The sequence below is a fragment of the Mus pahari genome, chromosome 3 (genome assembly GCF_900095145.1).
Source record: "Mus pahari chromosome 3, PAHARI_EIJ_v1.1, whole genome shotgun sequence".
Lineage (NCBI taxonomy): Eukaryota > Metazoa > Chordata > Mammalia > Rodentia > Muridae > Mus > Mus pahari.
In genome coordinates this window covers 133,071,682-133,087,684 of record NC_034592.1, presented here as the reverse complement: position 1 = coordinate 133,087,684, position 16,003 = coordinate 133,071,682, and the positions used below count along the sequence as shown (strand labels likewise).

Sequence of the window (16,003 nt, the reverse complement as noted above, 5' to 3'; positions counted from 1 at the left end):
CTTGCTGAAGCTGGAACTTGGCTCCATTTTTCAATTACATTTGTATCTGCTTTCTGTTGTTGACGACTTCCTTTGTGGCTTAATTCCTTTTTTACAAGTTGGAAGCTTATCTGGGTGGGGTCTTGCCCTGAGGTTAACACTCTATTTATTCCATGTAGCAATAGGCTTTTCTTTAAGCTTTTTATCTCCTTGAGCATAGGACTTGGCTTGAACATCACCTTTTCTGGAGCATTTTTTCCCCTCAAACTATGCATTTCTAATTTTCCTGTGTTCAGCTTGCTCCTTCTTATTATACATCTACATAAGAGTGATTAATGAAGATGGGCGTGGTGGCGCACGCCTTTAATCCCAGCACTCGGGAGGTAGAGGCAGGCGGATTTCTGAGTTTGAGGCCAGCCTGGTCTACAAAGTGAGTTCCAGGACAGCCAGGGCTACACAGAGAAACCCTGTCTTCAAAAAACCAAAAACCAAACCCAAAACCAAACCAAACCAAACCAAACCAAAACAAAAGAGTGATTAGTAAGGCAGTCTTAAAATTTCCTCTGCCAAAGCAACTCTTCAATTAAGTCTCAGATAGACAAGGGTTGAAAGAAGCCACTTTTAACCAAAATATCACAAGGATGGGCACTAAGCCACTTACTAATATTCTTCCCTTCTGAAACTTCTTGAGTTGGGTCCCTACAGTTCAAATAACCCTCAGCACTGTCTTCCATGCTCCTGTTAGAATGTCCAATTAAAGTCTGCTTAAAGTGTTCAACTGCTTTTCTAGTCCAAAGTCCCAAAGCCTTCAATAATTCCTCCAACAAACAGCATGGCCAGACCGGCATAGCAGTATCGCAGGTCCTGGTACCAACTTCTGTCTTAGTCACTGTCCAGTAACTGTGAAGAGACACCACAACAAAGGCAACTCATATATACATATATACATGTATACATATGCATATATATGTATATATAAAAGTGCTTAATTGGGTGCTCACAGTTTCAAAGGCTTAGTTCATTATCATCATAGCAGGGAGCATGGTAACAGGGCATGCATGACCCTGGAGAAGTAGCTAAGAGCTTTACATCTTGATACAAAGGGAGGGAGGGAGAGGGAGAGAGGGAGAGGGAGAGGGAGAGGGAGAGGGGAGAAAAGACAGAGACAGACAGAGACTGCATGCTGGGTCTGATGTGGTCTTTTTGAAATCCCCAAGCTCACACCCAGTAACACTCTTTCTTCAACAGGGCCATACCTACTCCAATGAGGCCACACCTCTTAATCCTTCTCAAATAACACCACTTCCTTATAACTGCACATTCAAACATATGGGCCCATGGGAACCATTCTTATTCAAACTACCACAGCCTTTCATATGCATATATATATATACACACAGTGTCTTCCTAAGTAGTAGTCTTGGCTGGCCTGGGATTTGCTATGTAGATCAGTGACCTCAAACACCTAGAAACTTGCCTGCCTCTGCCTTCCATGTGCAAATATTTAAAGGTGTGTGCCACCATATCCAGCAAACCTCTTTTTAAAAAAAAAATCTACAAATCCTACCAAATTCCGATCTGTGTTTCAATGAATTACTATAAAACGACTCCACTTTGGTGAAGAAGCGGAATGTTTACTGGTCTTGCAGAAGCCCTTTCCGCAGTCCCATCTTTCATAATGTGATATATCACTGTCCCATGTTTCTTTCAAGGTTCATACCAAAGCATAACCCTAGACACAGGTAGTTTTGCTCATCATGATATCTGGGTGCCTCCTGTACTCTGTGGGTTCCCGTTGGTCCCTTTCATTTCCTTAGAGTTTGTCTTTGCCAGTTAGTCATTTGTCATTGGGTCCCTGAGTTTCGTTTTCCTCAAACAGTCAACAGGATCCCAAGATGTCCCTTCAGCAAGGGGAAGCAAGTGTCCCTTGCATGCTTACAGAAGCCAATGGTGCTCAATAGGTACTTGCATTTGATTTCTAGAATGTTTGAGTTTTTAGAATGTTTTAAAAAAAACAGTGGTATTAGGTCCTTCAGAAATATGTCAGACCTTTTTTTACTTCTCTTGATGCTACAGATTAAACTTAGGGCTTCTAGCATGACAAGACTGTGTTCTAGTGCCATAGCCACTTCAAGTTGCCACACCTTAATTGTATATTGAGATTGAATGGCACTATCAGTGCACACATGGTTCAGGACATGGACTGTCTTTAGATCACACATGAGCTCCAGAGCAAACTTCATTCTGTAGCTCAGCATTATTTGGTTTCCAATCATTCCCTGGGCTCATGTACCATGTACAGTTTGGTACTTGTAATGGCCACACGGTCGCGGTCACTGTCTGTGTTTGGGGCTCTGTCTTCTGCTGGGCTCTGTGGGTAACCTCTGCAGCCATCAATCACCTTACTCCTGACAGCTGTGGTGGCTGTCACAGTTGCAGACTGCTGTGCACATGACTGTGTCTTAGTGGTGGGTAGGAAAAGAGTGACTCGGGGAAGACAAGTTCTTGAGGGTCCTCTCCTGTGTCTGTAGCTCGTGTTTGACTACCAGCCGGGTGATGTCTTTGGCTGTGTGGCTGACATCGGTTGGATCACAGGACACAGCTATGTGGTGTATGGACCCCTCTGCAATGGAGCTACCACAGTCCTTTTTGAGAGCACCCCAGTTTACCCCGATGCTGGTGAGGACCAAGAATTCTGGTGAGGCTGGCTTGAGGTAGTAGGGGAGGGATCTCAAGGTTGGAGGAAAAAGCCTGGAGGCTTGCATCTGGCAAGGGGACAGTTCTTGTGTCCCATTGACCAGAGGCCAGGTGGACACTGGATATGCTAGGCTCTGTGCCCTGCTAGATGAACTAGAGCCTACTGCCACGTGCAGAAAGATCAGAGGGAGTTTGACCAGGAGCAATCTCATCTCAAAACTGCTCATTTCATGTTTCTTGTCCCTGTATTAGAAGCTGCCTGCTGAGAGTCATTTCTTCAGTGTTCTCCATTTCATATTTAGAGCCACTCCCATTGTCTACATGTGATTTTTCCTCAAAGCCGGGGCCATCCATCCATCTTTCCCACCCTCCTCAGTCTCACCACCCAAGCTTCAGGACCATACATGGCTTGCAGCCACACTTGTTAAACTGCATCTTTGAGGACATGACCATATCCTGCTGTCTTTCTGTTTCTCTCACATAATACGGTTTTCCCAAATATTTACTTTAATGTAGTCGAATTGTTGCTGGCTCTTGCCCTAACATGCCACAGTGCTGGGGTGTGAACCTTTTCTTTGCTAAGCCTCTTGGCCCCCTCAGCCATATTCAAGGAAGCTTAAGGGGGTGATAGCAGGGGCAGAGGGTCATTGCTTAAGAATGGTTTCATGGAACAGTGTGGTCTATGGAGTTTCTGAGTATTAGGTGTGTGTTTTCTGGCACATGGATACACATAGACAAGTAGCTATGCTGTTATCAAAGGAAGATGAGTCATTACTTTAGGGACCATTTATTAACTACTGACCAAAGTTCCATGTCACTTTTTTAAAAACTTGCAGCAATTAACATCAGAAGCCGATCCCTGACTAGCTCACGTGGAATACCTCACGTGATGCTGTTATCTAAGGCTGGGTGTAGAAGCTTCCGCCTGCCACCTCGTAGTTAAGGAGTGCTCTGGGACCCCTTTCTTCAAGGATGGCATGGGCTCCCTTTCTATGATCACATGCATAGACCCAGTCCTCAAAACTCTGAGTTTTGTTTGCATGTGTAAAATAGGTCATGCTTGGTGGACTACCTGGCTGACTGTGACTCTTTTGTAGGTCGTTACTGGGAGACAGTGCAGAGGCTAAAGATCAACCAGTTCTATGGTGCCCCGACAGCTGTCCGGCTGCTGCTGAAGTATGGGGATGCCTGGGTGAAAAAGTATGACCGCTCTTCCCTGCGCACACTGGGGTCAGGTAATCACAGTGCTGTGTGGCTTAGCATGGCCCTGGGGCTTTGCTCAGCATTGCTAAACTGGGTAGTTATACTAAACGGGGCGGGGAGGGGCGGGGTGGGGCGGGGGCACTCCACTGTTTCAGCAATAATTCTCTAAACTGATGAGCTAGGGTTGTGTGCTAGCCTTGAGAGCTTTCCTGACAGACACTGCACGAAGTCAGGCTAGGGCAGAGCATCTCCTTTTAGAGCTTAAGAGCCAGTCAAGCGTACAGATGCCAAGGAACCAGGTTGATAGAGGCTTTCTTTCCTACATATAGCACAGGTGACCATGACCTAGATCAACTATAGAAGAATAGGGACTAGAAATCAGAATAGGATATGGAAGGCTGTCTTGGGCAACCTCTTGCTGTGATTCATTGTAGGAATTCTCTCAGCGTGCGTTGTTATGTTCTGACCTTCATGTGGGTGGGGCCATACACTCTGTTGTCATGGGTAGCAGTGGCTTGCTTATTTTCATAGTTCTACGGCATTCCACTGCATAGATATACCACAGCTTACCCATTCTGCCCTTAAGGCAGTCTCTTTCTGGCAGTGATGAGCAAGCTTGGCATGCGTCCATCTGTGTACATGTCTACTTTGTGTCAGGTGTCTATTCTGAGTTCTATGGAATAAATGTCAGAAGTCAAAATTTCAGGTAGTAGAGTAAACACATCTTTAGCTTTACTAGATTCTAGCCCTGCTAACTGTCCACAGTAGTTGTATGAAATGTATACTTTCTATCTCTTTTTTAAAATTTGTATTTATTTAATTTATGAGTGCTCTGCTGCATAAACATCTGCAGATGCCATCTGAAGATGGCATTGGATCCCCCTGTAGATGGTTGTGAGCCACCATGTGGTTGCAGGGAATTGAACTCAGGACCTCTGGAAGAGCAGCCGGTGCTCTTAACCACCGAGCCATCTCTCCAGCCCCATATATACTCTTTTAATTACAGCAGATGCACCACACTTGGTCCTCAGAAACTTAGTGCCAGATTTCAGTCCTGTACTGTGGGGCGTATCCTGTTTCCCCATAGCTTCGAACCTTTTGAGCTGTCAGAGTGCATGTAGTCATCATAATGTGCATTACTTTGATGACTATGGTCATGGCAACACAGACCTTTCCAGGTCCCTGGAAGGTCACTGAGCTGTTCCTCCCTAATAACGTTTTCCTTTTTGTTTGAGGTTATTTTGAAGTCTGTTAATTTCCTTCTTGCTTTTGTGTGGTTTCAGTGGGAGAGCCTATCAACCATGAGGCCTGGGAGTGGCTCCACAAAGTCGTGGGTGATAGCAGATGTACACTGGTGGACACTTGGTGGCAGACGGGTGAGTGTCCCTGAGGGGGAGTTGTCCCAGGCCTGAGGACTAACCTGGGACTGGAGGGGGCTCACGCATACCTAGCACCAGGGTTCATGCTCTCAAAAGTGACTGTGATGGTGCTCATGAGGCCCATGCCCCTTCAGCATGCAGTCGCTGAAGGTTCAGAGGTACAGTCTGTCTGCTGTCTGGGACATGCAATGCCCTCCTGAGCCTCGGTTTCATGTGTATCTTACAGCTTCTGTGTGAGCTCCAGAGTGAGGAGGAAATGGGGTGACAAACTAGGGCCAGTGGCCTAACAAGTCACCAGGGCCATTCTCCTTTACAGGCAGAGGCCCTTGCCTTGCTTCCTTCTTCCTTCCTTCCTTTTTAATTTTGGTGCAGTGCTGGACCTCATCCATGCTCAATAGCTTTCTGCCTCAGTACCACCGCTTTCTGAACTCAGACACGTCTGAGAAGGACATTTCCATTTCCATTTCCATTTTCAGGAGGAGGAAGAAGTGTCCCCCCTGACCCCCATGGCATTTTCCTTTTTTTTTTGTTTTCATATCTGACTCCTTGGAATATTTCATGGAAGCAGAGAACTGTTCACAGTGCACCTCATGAAACACGGCCATGCGTGCTGACTGGTTCAGGTGCCAGAGAAAAGAGCACACAGGTTTCACTATTCACTGGTCTTAACTTCCAGCAGTTTATTTCTTCCATCTTCCTGTGCAAGTAGGTGTCTTTTCACCCTTCCCAACTTCAAACATAGGCCCGACCCAGTGAGGGCCTATTGGACAGAGGATAGTACCCATAACTATCTGCTGAATGAAGAGCTCAAGGTCTCTGCTTGTGCCTGCAGTGGAGGAGACAGACCAAGCCTAGATGGGAACATAGTGGAATATATCCGTCCCTGGCTCCCAGGTCAATTGGTGTTTCTTCATCCTTCCTGCAGAAACTGGAGGCATCTGCATTGCACCACGGCCCTCGGAAGATGGGGCAGAGATCCTCCCGGGCATGGCCATGAGGCCGTTTTTTGGCATCGTCCCTGCACTCCTGGATGAGAAGGTGTGAGGGTTTTGCACATAAGGCCTTGCTACTCATCCAACAAGTCTTCCACCCCCTGGTTTCTGTCCCTTGCTAAGATGCAGGGTCTAGTCCTTGGAATAAAGGCCAGGTCCTCACACATGTCCCACAGTGCTTTCTTAAACAGCACTGCTAATGACTGCTGCAAGCCAGGGCTCTCATCAAACTTTGTCAGGAGGAAAGCTCTGGACAGCTCTATCCTGCCTTGGGTCAAACCGATAGTGAATTCATCGATTTTCTCCCAGGGTTGGCCTGGTCTCTCATGAATGTCTCTCTCCATCTGTAGGGCAATGTTTTGGAGGGTGGCGATGTCTCTGGGGCCTTGTGTATTTCCCAAGCTTGGCCAGGCATGGCAAGGACCATCTACGGTGACCACCAGAGGTTTGTAGATGCCTACTTCAGAGCGTACCCAGGTGAGCAGCTAGGGTAGATTCCCATATCTTCTTCTGGGATTCCTGGAATCGTGTTTCTATAGATAGGGGAACTGGTTAAATTCATGACAGCTCTATGAAAGTGAGTGTGGCTCTGGACCCTCTTTTTATTTCTCAGGCCTTCCTTATCTTGGTTGGGAGATTGGGTGGGCATGTAGAGCCTGTGTCCGGGCCAGGATGAACATGAGTATATTCCAGAATGGACATCATGGTAGATACTAGGGAAAAATGAGTGATAAGACATGATTGAGAAGCTGTCACAGAGGCTGGGTGTTCCACAGTTTACATTCCCATTCTTCTCAATGCTTCTTTTGGGTCCTGGGTTGGAAGTTTGTGTGGCTGCCAAGGTCTCTACCTTGCTGGAAGTAGCAACTTTCAGTCTCAAGGTTATAGCTGTCATTCATCTTTATGAGCATCCCAGCTGTGCTATTGTGTTTTCTCTTTCCTGGACATTAACAGTCTTGACATCATTCAATGACGTAGTTTCCATGCCACTTGCCTTCTCATTACACCACCTAGAAAGATGTTTATTTGTTGGTTGTTGGAGGGAGATAACAGGGTTGGAACTTGGACTGTGCTGGGCCTGACTCAGAGTCCCTGGCCCTGAATGCCCCACTACTGCGTAGGTTATTACTTCACTGGAGATGGAGCTCACAGGACAGAGGGTGGCTATTACCAGATCACAGGGCGCATGGATGATGTCATCAACATCAGTGGTCATCGCCTGGGGACCGCAGAGATTGAGGATGCAATGGTAAGCTAAGCCCAGCCTGCCTTTTGCTTTGCCTGGTACGCTCCCGATGCATCTGTTGATCTCGGAGTCAGGATGTGAACGTCAACCCCAAGTCATCTCAGGGCCTTTTGCCTTCTGTTCTGTACAGGCTGACCATCCTGCTGTTCCAGAATCTGCTGTCATTGGGTACCCTCATGACATCAAAGGAGAAGGTGAGTGTCCCCTACTTCTTTCTATAGTGGAGGATCATGTGCAACAGGGTGTCCCAATAGAAAGACAACAGGATATAGTCATAGGGCCTTATGGGCTATACTGTTGCCTTCCTGGTGAGGGCACTGATCAAGGTAAATATTAAATCTAAGCTACAAAATGCCACATTTACTGACCTTTAAGGACATTCAGCCATAAGAAACCATGATATATTTGGACCCTGACTGAGCCTGAGAAGTCTCCTCTGTTTCCAGTATCTCTGACTGGGGCACTTTCTAAGTCACATACATATTCTCCTGCCCACCCACCCGCGTGGTTCCAGCACTCATGCCAGCTCTGTAGCTGTTATACCTGTGCACTAGGCTATGCCCTATAGCAGGCCATGTGCTGCCCTGAGATGCTGGGGAAACTTGACATCCCATAGCATAACTGACACGGTAAGGGAGGGCAGAGTAAATTATCAGAATGTTCTTAAATCAATGATATATTTAAAAAAAAATTCCCCAGAGCCAGCTGATTCGTAAGTGGCTGTGTCTAGAAAGGACACTTGGGTGTTGCAATGGCAGACCCTGTGGCCTGGTGTGACATGGCCATACTCTAAGCACGTATGAGGTCATTTCTACACAAAATGATCTTGTATGCCCTGTGAAGTGGCCTGGGATTGAATGTTCTCTCTCCTCTTAGGGACATTCTGTGTTACAGTGTGCTTTAAGTGTCACCTGACTCTGGTCTACACTTATGTGCTGCTGTAACACTCATGCTTAACCCAACATTTAACCTCTTTCATGTCCCAGCTAGAGACCAAGTCCTCAGACACGCTAAGCATGCAGTCGACTACTGAGCTCCACCACAGCACCTTAGACACTGCCTTTCTTTCTTTTTTATATCTTTATTTAATGTCTATGGATGTTTTGCCTGCATGCATACCTGTGCATCACGTGTGTGGTGCTGGCAGAGGTAGAGAGATGGGGTATTGGATCTCCTGGGACTGGATTGATGGATGGCTATTAGCTGCCATGTAAATCCTGAGACTAGGACTTCTGTAGTCTGGAAGAGCAGCCAGTGTTCATAACTGCTAAGCCATCTCTCCAGCCCCATTGGATGCTTTCTTTGAACTGTCTTGTTGCAAAATTTAAAAATCAATTAAGTGCTTCAAAAACAACATCCTTAAAAACAATAGAACTGAGGTAGTTGTGGCTTTGCTATTGGGACAAAGACATGTGGGAGAGCTGTTTGGGACACCCTCCAGCAGAGGCAATATCTAGATATTATCAAGGAGGGAGGTGGGTAACAGTGGGAACAGTTCCTCATGGGTAACTGTGAAGGTACCTCATTTGCATAGGGGCCTGGACCCACTTTTGGGGTCCCCGCATTTGATATCTCCGTGGTTCAAGGATCTGCAGTGCCCTGGTATGCTCCCAGCATTTGGAAGCTGTAAAGGTTCAATGTTCCCAAGTCCCAAGACAGTGCTAATACTTCAGTCCTGAACTTGAGAGGGCAAAAAGTTCTGAAAGAGGCCTGTGACCCCAGCCACCTTCTGCCTTGTTCTTGGGGGTCTATCAGCCCTTGGATGAACCCTAGAGAATAGGAACAAGGTCGAGGAAGCTGCATTGCAGCTGGATAGCTTTAGATGGGGTAGGCTAAGTGCTCTGCCTCAGCTGCTCTGCCTGCATGTGGGTTCTTCAAGGGCACTCCCAGTGTGGTGTCTGATGCTCAGCATTCTCTCTGAGTCTTCTGGCCTCTTTGTACTCCAGCATCAGCTCTCAGCATCAGGTATTGCCAACCCTTCAGTGCCTGCAGGGCTGGGAGGGAAATTTACATATAGTGTGATGCTCCTGGCTTCCCACAGACTTGTAACTCATGAATAACCCATTCACAGTTCTTAGTGTCAAGTTGCTTGAACACATTTGGAGTTTGTCCCCACGTCCTCTGAGCACTAGTGGGTCTAGTTTGACGAGGACCTGAATACTATGGGCTTTGGCTAGCTTCTAGTCCTGCTGGTTTGTGACCATTTGGACCTTGCACATTTCTGGCTCTTAACCTGCTCTTCCACCAACCTTCATCCCTGCCTCAGGAATCAGTAATCCAAGTCTGTTTTTACTGTCACAGCAGCTGCCAACCTGAAACAATGTAGTTCTTTCCTCTAAGGATCTCACAACCTGATGGGGTAGGGATAGTGAGGCTATCAACCATTCTATAGACCAAATACTGTAACGTATGGACAGAGTAAGAAAAATTGTCACAGAGTATGTTAACCAAGCTTGCCTCTGAGGGATGAATAAGTTTTTCAGGTGACGATGGGGAAGCTTTTCTAGTAGCAGCTTAGTTCACTGCATACAGATTGTAGCTTGGGCAGGAAATAATCATTTGTAAACACATTTAACAAGCACCTACCACACTCAGGGTATGGTTTTAGATGCTGAGAGATGCCAAGGAGTGTAAAGTAGGTGGAGCCTCTGCCATCATGGAGCCACCTGATGGGATGGATGGTCAGGGAACAGAAAGGAGACACAGACACTGAATAGTAAGTCTGGTCAATGGGGATGCTACAGGCTGTAGTAGATTCCAGAAGCTCAGGGGGAGGATACATTTGGAAGATGGGAATAGACAGAGAGTAAAATTAGAGTTTTGTGTGGTAGCAGAAGTATCCTTTCTGGACCTCGCCATGATACTGGAAAATGTCATTGCAGCCTGGCAGAACTTTCTTCCACGATGGAGCTTTTCAAGGTTGAAGTTTGATACTGTTGTACACAGTAGGCCCAGCACACTCAACCAGCAATTGACCTATGGACATGTATTGTGTGTGTGTGTTTGTGTGTGTGTGTGTGTGTGTGTGTGTGTGTGCATGATTGTATAGCACATATGCATGTGAAGGTCAGATGTCAAAATCAAATGTCTTGCTCAGCTGTCCTCCACTGATTTTTTTATTAGATATTTTCTTTATTTACATTTCAAATTTTATCCCCTTTCCTGGTTTCCCCTCCAAAAATCCCCCTGTCCTATCCCCCCGGACCCCCACTCACTAACCCACCCACTCCTGTTTTCCTGTCCTGGCAGTCCCCTACACTGGGGCATCGAGCCTTCACAAGACCAAAGGCCTCTCCTCTCACTGATGTCCCACAAGGCCATCCTCTACTACATATGTGGCTATAGAACCATGGGTCCCTCCATGAGTACTCTTTGGTTGGTGGTTTAGTCCTGGGAGCTCTGGGGGGTGCTGGTTCGTTCATATTGTTCCTCCTATGGGGCTGCGAACACCTTCAGCTCTTTGGGTACTTTCTCTAGCTCCTCCATTAGGGTCCCTGTGCTCAGTCCAATGGATGGCTGTGAGCATCTACTTCTGTATTTGTCAGAGCCTCTCAGGAGACAGCTATATCAGGCTTCTGTCAGCAAGCACTTGTTGGCATCCACAATAGTGTCTGGGTTTGGTAACTGTATATGGGATGGATCCCCAGGTGGGACAGTCACTTTCCTTCAGTCTCTGCTTCAAACTTTGTCTCTGTATCTCCTCCCATGGGTATTTTGTTCCCCCTTTTAAGAAGGACTGAAGTAACCACACTGTGGTCTTCCTTCTTGAGCTTCATGTAGTCTGTGAATTGTATCTTGGGCATTCCAAATTTCTGGGCTAATATCCACTTATCAGTGAGTGCATACTATGTGTGTTCTTTTGTGAGTGGGTTACCTCACTCAGGATGATATTTTGCCTAAGAACTTCACAAAGTCATTGTTTTTAATAGGTGAGTAATACTCCATTGTGTAAATGTACCACAGTTTCTGTATCCATTCCTCTGTTGAAGGACATCTGGGTTCTTTCCAGCTTCTGGATATAATAAATAAGGCTGCTGTGAACATAGTGGAGCTTGAGATTCCACCTCATTCCAGTCAGAATGGCTAAGATAAAAAACTCAGGTGACAGCAGATTCTGGTGAGGATGTGGAGAAAGAGGAACACTCCTCTATTGCTGGTAGGATTGCAAGCTGGTACAACCATGCTGGAAATCAGTTTGGTGGTTCCTCAGAAAATTGGATGTAGTACTACCTGAGGACCCAACTATACCACTCCTGGGCATATACCCAGAAGATGCTCCAACCTCTAATAAGGACACATACTCCACTGAATTTTTTAATACATGGTCTCTCACTGAACCTGGAGCTCACTGATTGGCTAGGCTGGCTGTTCAGCAAGCTCCAAGGATCCTCCTATTTCTACCTTCCCAGTGCTAGGATTACAGGCATGTACCACCATGCATGCGTGCTTTTTTTACCCCAGTGCTAGGCATCTGAATTCAAGTCATTATCTTTATGTGGCCTGTTCTTTACTGATTAAGCCATCTCACCAGCCTCTGGGGACAAAATTTTGAAGTAAAAACAGCTGTGTGTTCACCAGTATGCTGATAAACAATCTTGTGTCTATTTCCAGGCAGCCAATGTCATGCATTCTTTCACAGCTGAGGGAACAGAACGTTAAGTCACATGTCCCAGGTCACACACAGCCATCAGCACTGTGGCTGTGTTATGCTCTCAACCAAGCATCACCACCCATGGGGGACACTGTCAGAGCCACTGTTGGAGTTGCTTTCACTTCCTTTGTCGTGGACAGGCTACTTCAGGGTTGCAGTAGCTGAAACCAGTTGCTACTATGTAACCATCTCAGGATTTAGAAACCCTCAGGGTTTACAGCAGCTTGTAATAGGGAGTTCAAGACAGATTCAGGACCTGACACTCCCTAGTCTCTGCTCTCTTTCCAGCTGCATTTGCCTTCATTGTGCTGAAAGATGACATCAGTGATGAGAACATGGTAGTGAATGAACTCAAGTTGTCCGTGGCCACCAAGATCGCCAAGTATGCTGTGCCTGACCAGATCCTGGTGAGTCAATTCCACCTTAGGGGGATAGCATCACTCTCTTTAAGTCTCTGCTTTCCACAAATGTCAAGCAATGTTGAACTTTTACAAGCAAGGGGTTCCTTTTATCCCAACATCAAAACGGTCATTAGTGGTTTGGGTTTTGCTGGGTGGTTTTCCTGAGACAGGGAAGGTCCATGCATTTGAAGTTTACAGCAGACACCTGTTTAGGACACAGCCCCGGGCAAGGCTAGACACAAGGCAAGGCTAGACACTCTCGTACTGTAACACTCGAAGGATGGCTACTGGTACGGGACTGAATGGTAAGGAGAACATAAATTTTTATTTTATTTTTTCTTTTTTGTGATGTTAGGTATGTGTTTGCTTTCTATCTCTGAGGCAAAATGCCTGAGGCAATTACTTAAATGATGGGAAGGTTTTATTTTGGCTCATGGTTACAGTTTATGGTTGGTTGGCAGGGCTGTATTTTGTCTGGTAGCAGCACTTGGTGGGATGCATGTGGCAAACAAAGCTGCTTAAATCATGGTAGTGGAGAAGGGATTGAATATGTCCTTCAAAGGCCAACCCCTGAATGACCTTTCTTTCTCTCACCAGACTCCTACGTCCTAAAAGTTTCACTATACCCCAACAGCACCACAGGCTGCTGACCATACCTTTAACATAGACTTTGGAGAGCATCTAAGACTCAAATAGTAACAGAGTTGAGCCCAGAGACTTCTGAATGCTGGGCTTGAACTCCACTGCTAAGCTATGTCTCAGTCAAACTACAGATGTTAAAGATTTGAGAGACATGGAGTTCTCCGGTCTCATGTGGTTTCTGAACAAGTTTCCTAGTTCCTGTAAAGGAGTCATTTCCTGTGGGAAGGCCTGAGCCACCCTTGAGTCTCTTCATTTATTTTATTTTATTTTATTTTTTTTGACTCATTGCTGATACCTCTCAACAATGATTTCTGGGTTTGGAATTCTTTGAGGCAAGAAGGGTTCATCACCCCCTCATAGTACTCACAATGCTGGCCTATCAGTTAGTTGAACTTGTAATATTAACTATCTCTAGATAGGGCTTCAATCTCCAGCAAGTACTACCATCTACACACACACACACACACACACACACACACACACCCAGAGAGAGAGAGAGAGAGAGAGAGACAGACAGACAGACAGACAGACAGACCCCTTCTAAACACAGCTCTTAAAGTATCAGACTGTACAACAAAATTTCTACTCAGAGGCTTTTATCCAACTAAGCCCCAGGCTTGGTCTAAGAAGGAAACCAAGCATTGTGGTAGACAAAACAGGCTCAGTGTTCACACCTGGAGGCAGATCAGCAAAGCTCGGTCACAGGTTAGATCCTGCCCTTTGGGTTAATGTCAGCTTCAGGCTCAGTTTGCAGGGAGATTAAGGCCTTGCTTGGTTCATATATCAGACAAAGTTGCTTTGTAGTCCTCTGTGGAAGTGTCAACCTCCACAGGAGAATTCTCACCCCAGGGCAGTCACTGTGTCAGAGGGCGTTGCCCAGACCCTAACACCACTCATCTTTGCCAGGTGGTGAAGCGTCTCCCCAAAACCAGATCCGGGAAAGTGATGAGGAGACTACTGAGGAAGATCATCACCAGCAGGGGACAGGATCTAGGGGACACCACTACCCTGGAGGACCCCAGCATCGTCACAGAAATCCTGAGTGCCTTCCAGAAGTATGAAGAGCAGCGAGCTACTACCAACTGAGAGGTGCGCCTCTGTGTTGCTCAGACAAGGCTGCACAGGACCCCTGGATATCCTCAGGGAAAGGAGCTTCAAAAGTGGCTTGTTTCTTCTGAACACATGACCCGTGTACTGCCCTATTTGGAGCTAAAGCCCCTTTTTTCTTTCTCCTGGGGCCCAGAGGGCTGCTTCTGGAGGGGGGAGGCCTTTGTCCTACATCTGGTTTCCAGAATCAAGTCATAATTGGCACTAAGCCAGCACAGGGTGGCTAGAGGTCTTAGCTCCAAAGCTGTCATGCTTTCTCCAGATGTGTCTAGATACAAAGCACAAAATGTTTTATTTTTTTGTACTTTTTCTATTTTGGGGAGAATCACAGAACATTTGAGCATAATGTGAACATTTAGTTACACACACACACACACACACACACACACACACACACCCAGGGATGAAGATAACAGAATGCGCTTTTTTTAAAAAAAATTTATTACCATTCAGTGTGCTTGAAGTCCAAACCAGAGATGTTTGTGCCTCTGACACATAACCCTCCTGATCCTGCTAATCCAAGTCACCATATCCAACTCCCGAGTCTATTTCATATTTGGTTCATTTGGTTTATTTTATGATAGAACAAACTGGACATTTCTTACACTTTGTGTGGTAGGGATTGCACTCAGGGCCTCCTGCACACTAGGCAAGCAAGCGCTCTACCTCTGAGCTGCACACCAGCACCTCTAACTCCCAAGAGATGGAGTGAATGTCCTCTCCTTTACTTGCGAAATCGTTTCGGTCTGTTTCTCTAAGCTGTGATCTGGAAGGAGCCTCATAGTAGGAGATCATATTGCTTCAAACATGTCAGGTTGTTCATGGTAGCCAGTGAAAACTCGAGCATCTTACTAAGCCTCCCTCATCCCATCTGAACTGGGCTCCCGAAGACTCTGCCTGCCCTTTCTTTTATGGTTGGGGCAGCAAGAACTCACTGTGGTCCAATGACGATGACACTTGGTGCTCCTGAACAAGTTCTCTTTTGATGTGCCTTAAGTCCTCTGGACATTGGTGAGTGATGCAAATCGTGAAGTCAGGAAAACTTTATTTTGTAGCTAGATTGTGGCTAAGCATGGGAGGGCTAAAGGGGAGGCAGCTCTGTGAGCAGGACCCCTGGAGGCAGAGGAAGCCTGTTCTGTCTGGTCCACAGGACTTAGCTATATGGGTGTTTCAGGGGTATCTTAGGTACTGCACACTTACCGTCTGTCTTGACATCTTGGGTAATGGGGTAAATACGCTGACACTCCCAGGAGGCGGAGTGGTTGTAGTATGAACAAATCTTAATAGTCCTTGGTTACAATCAGCAGTGAAGAGCCATGTGATGGACGTGGCTGAGTATAGTTACTGTGCCCTTTAAGAAATGGCCTAGGTTCCCAGGTTACTGATAGAAGTTCTCGGAATGATTTATAGAAATATCCAAATAAAGCTTTATTTTGTTCACTGTCTTCCTCTGGGGATGTTTTTAGTTGACGTTTTTCTATTTTGTTTCTTCCTCATTGGGGATTGAATCTAGGGCCTCCTGAACACTAGGCTAGCACTCATCTCAGACCTCTACCCCCACCCACTTCCACCCCAGCCAGCATAATTCTAAGGGAAAATGAAAAGGGATCTATACAACTCAAAAGATAGCACACACAAAAAGTGCTGGTACCATGTATTCGTGTGTGTGTGTGTGTGTGTGTGTATGTGTGTGTGTGTGTGTGTGT

General features: G+C 46.3%; 1 protein-coding gene across 1 annotated transcript in view; it reads left to right on the top strand.

The window, feature by feature from the left end:
- Acss1 (acyl-CoA synthetase short chain family member 1) overlaps positions 1 to 15,754 on the top strand; it is a 50,199-nt gene extending 34,445 nt beyond the window's left edge. Inside the window, exons 6-14 of the mRNA XM_021192841.2 lie at positions 2,511 to 2,658; positions 3,774 to 3,911; positions 5,163 to 5,255; positions 6,184 to 6,296; positions 6,601 to 6,727; positions 7,372 to 7,499; positions 7,627 to 7,690; positions 12,436 to 12,554; positions 14,097 to 15,754. Coding sequence (XP_021048500.1) covers positions 2,511 to 2,658; positions 3,774 to 3,911; positions 5,163 to 5,255; positions 6,184 to 6,296; positions 6,601 to 6,727; positions 7,372 to 7,499; positions 7,627 to 7,690; positions 12,436 to 12,554; positions 14,097 to 14,276 — 1,110 coding nt within the window. The 3' untranslated portion in view covers positions 14,277 to 15,754. The remainder of the gene's footprint in view (positions 1 to 2,510; positions 2,659 to 3,773; positions 3,912 to 5,162; positions 5,256 to 6,183; positions 6,297 to 6,600; positions 6,728 to 7,371; positions 7,500 to 7,626; positions 7,691 to 12,435; positions 12,555 to 14,096) is intronic.
- The last annotated feature ends 249 nt before the right edge of the window (positions 15,755 to 16,003 follow it).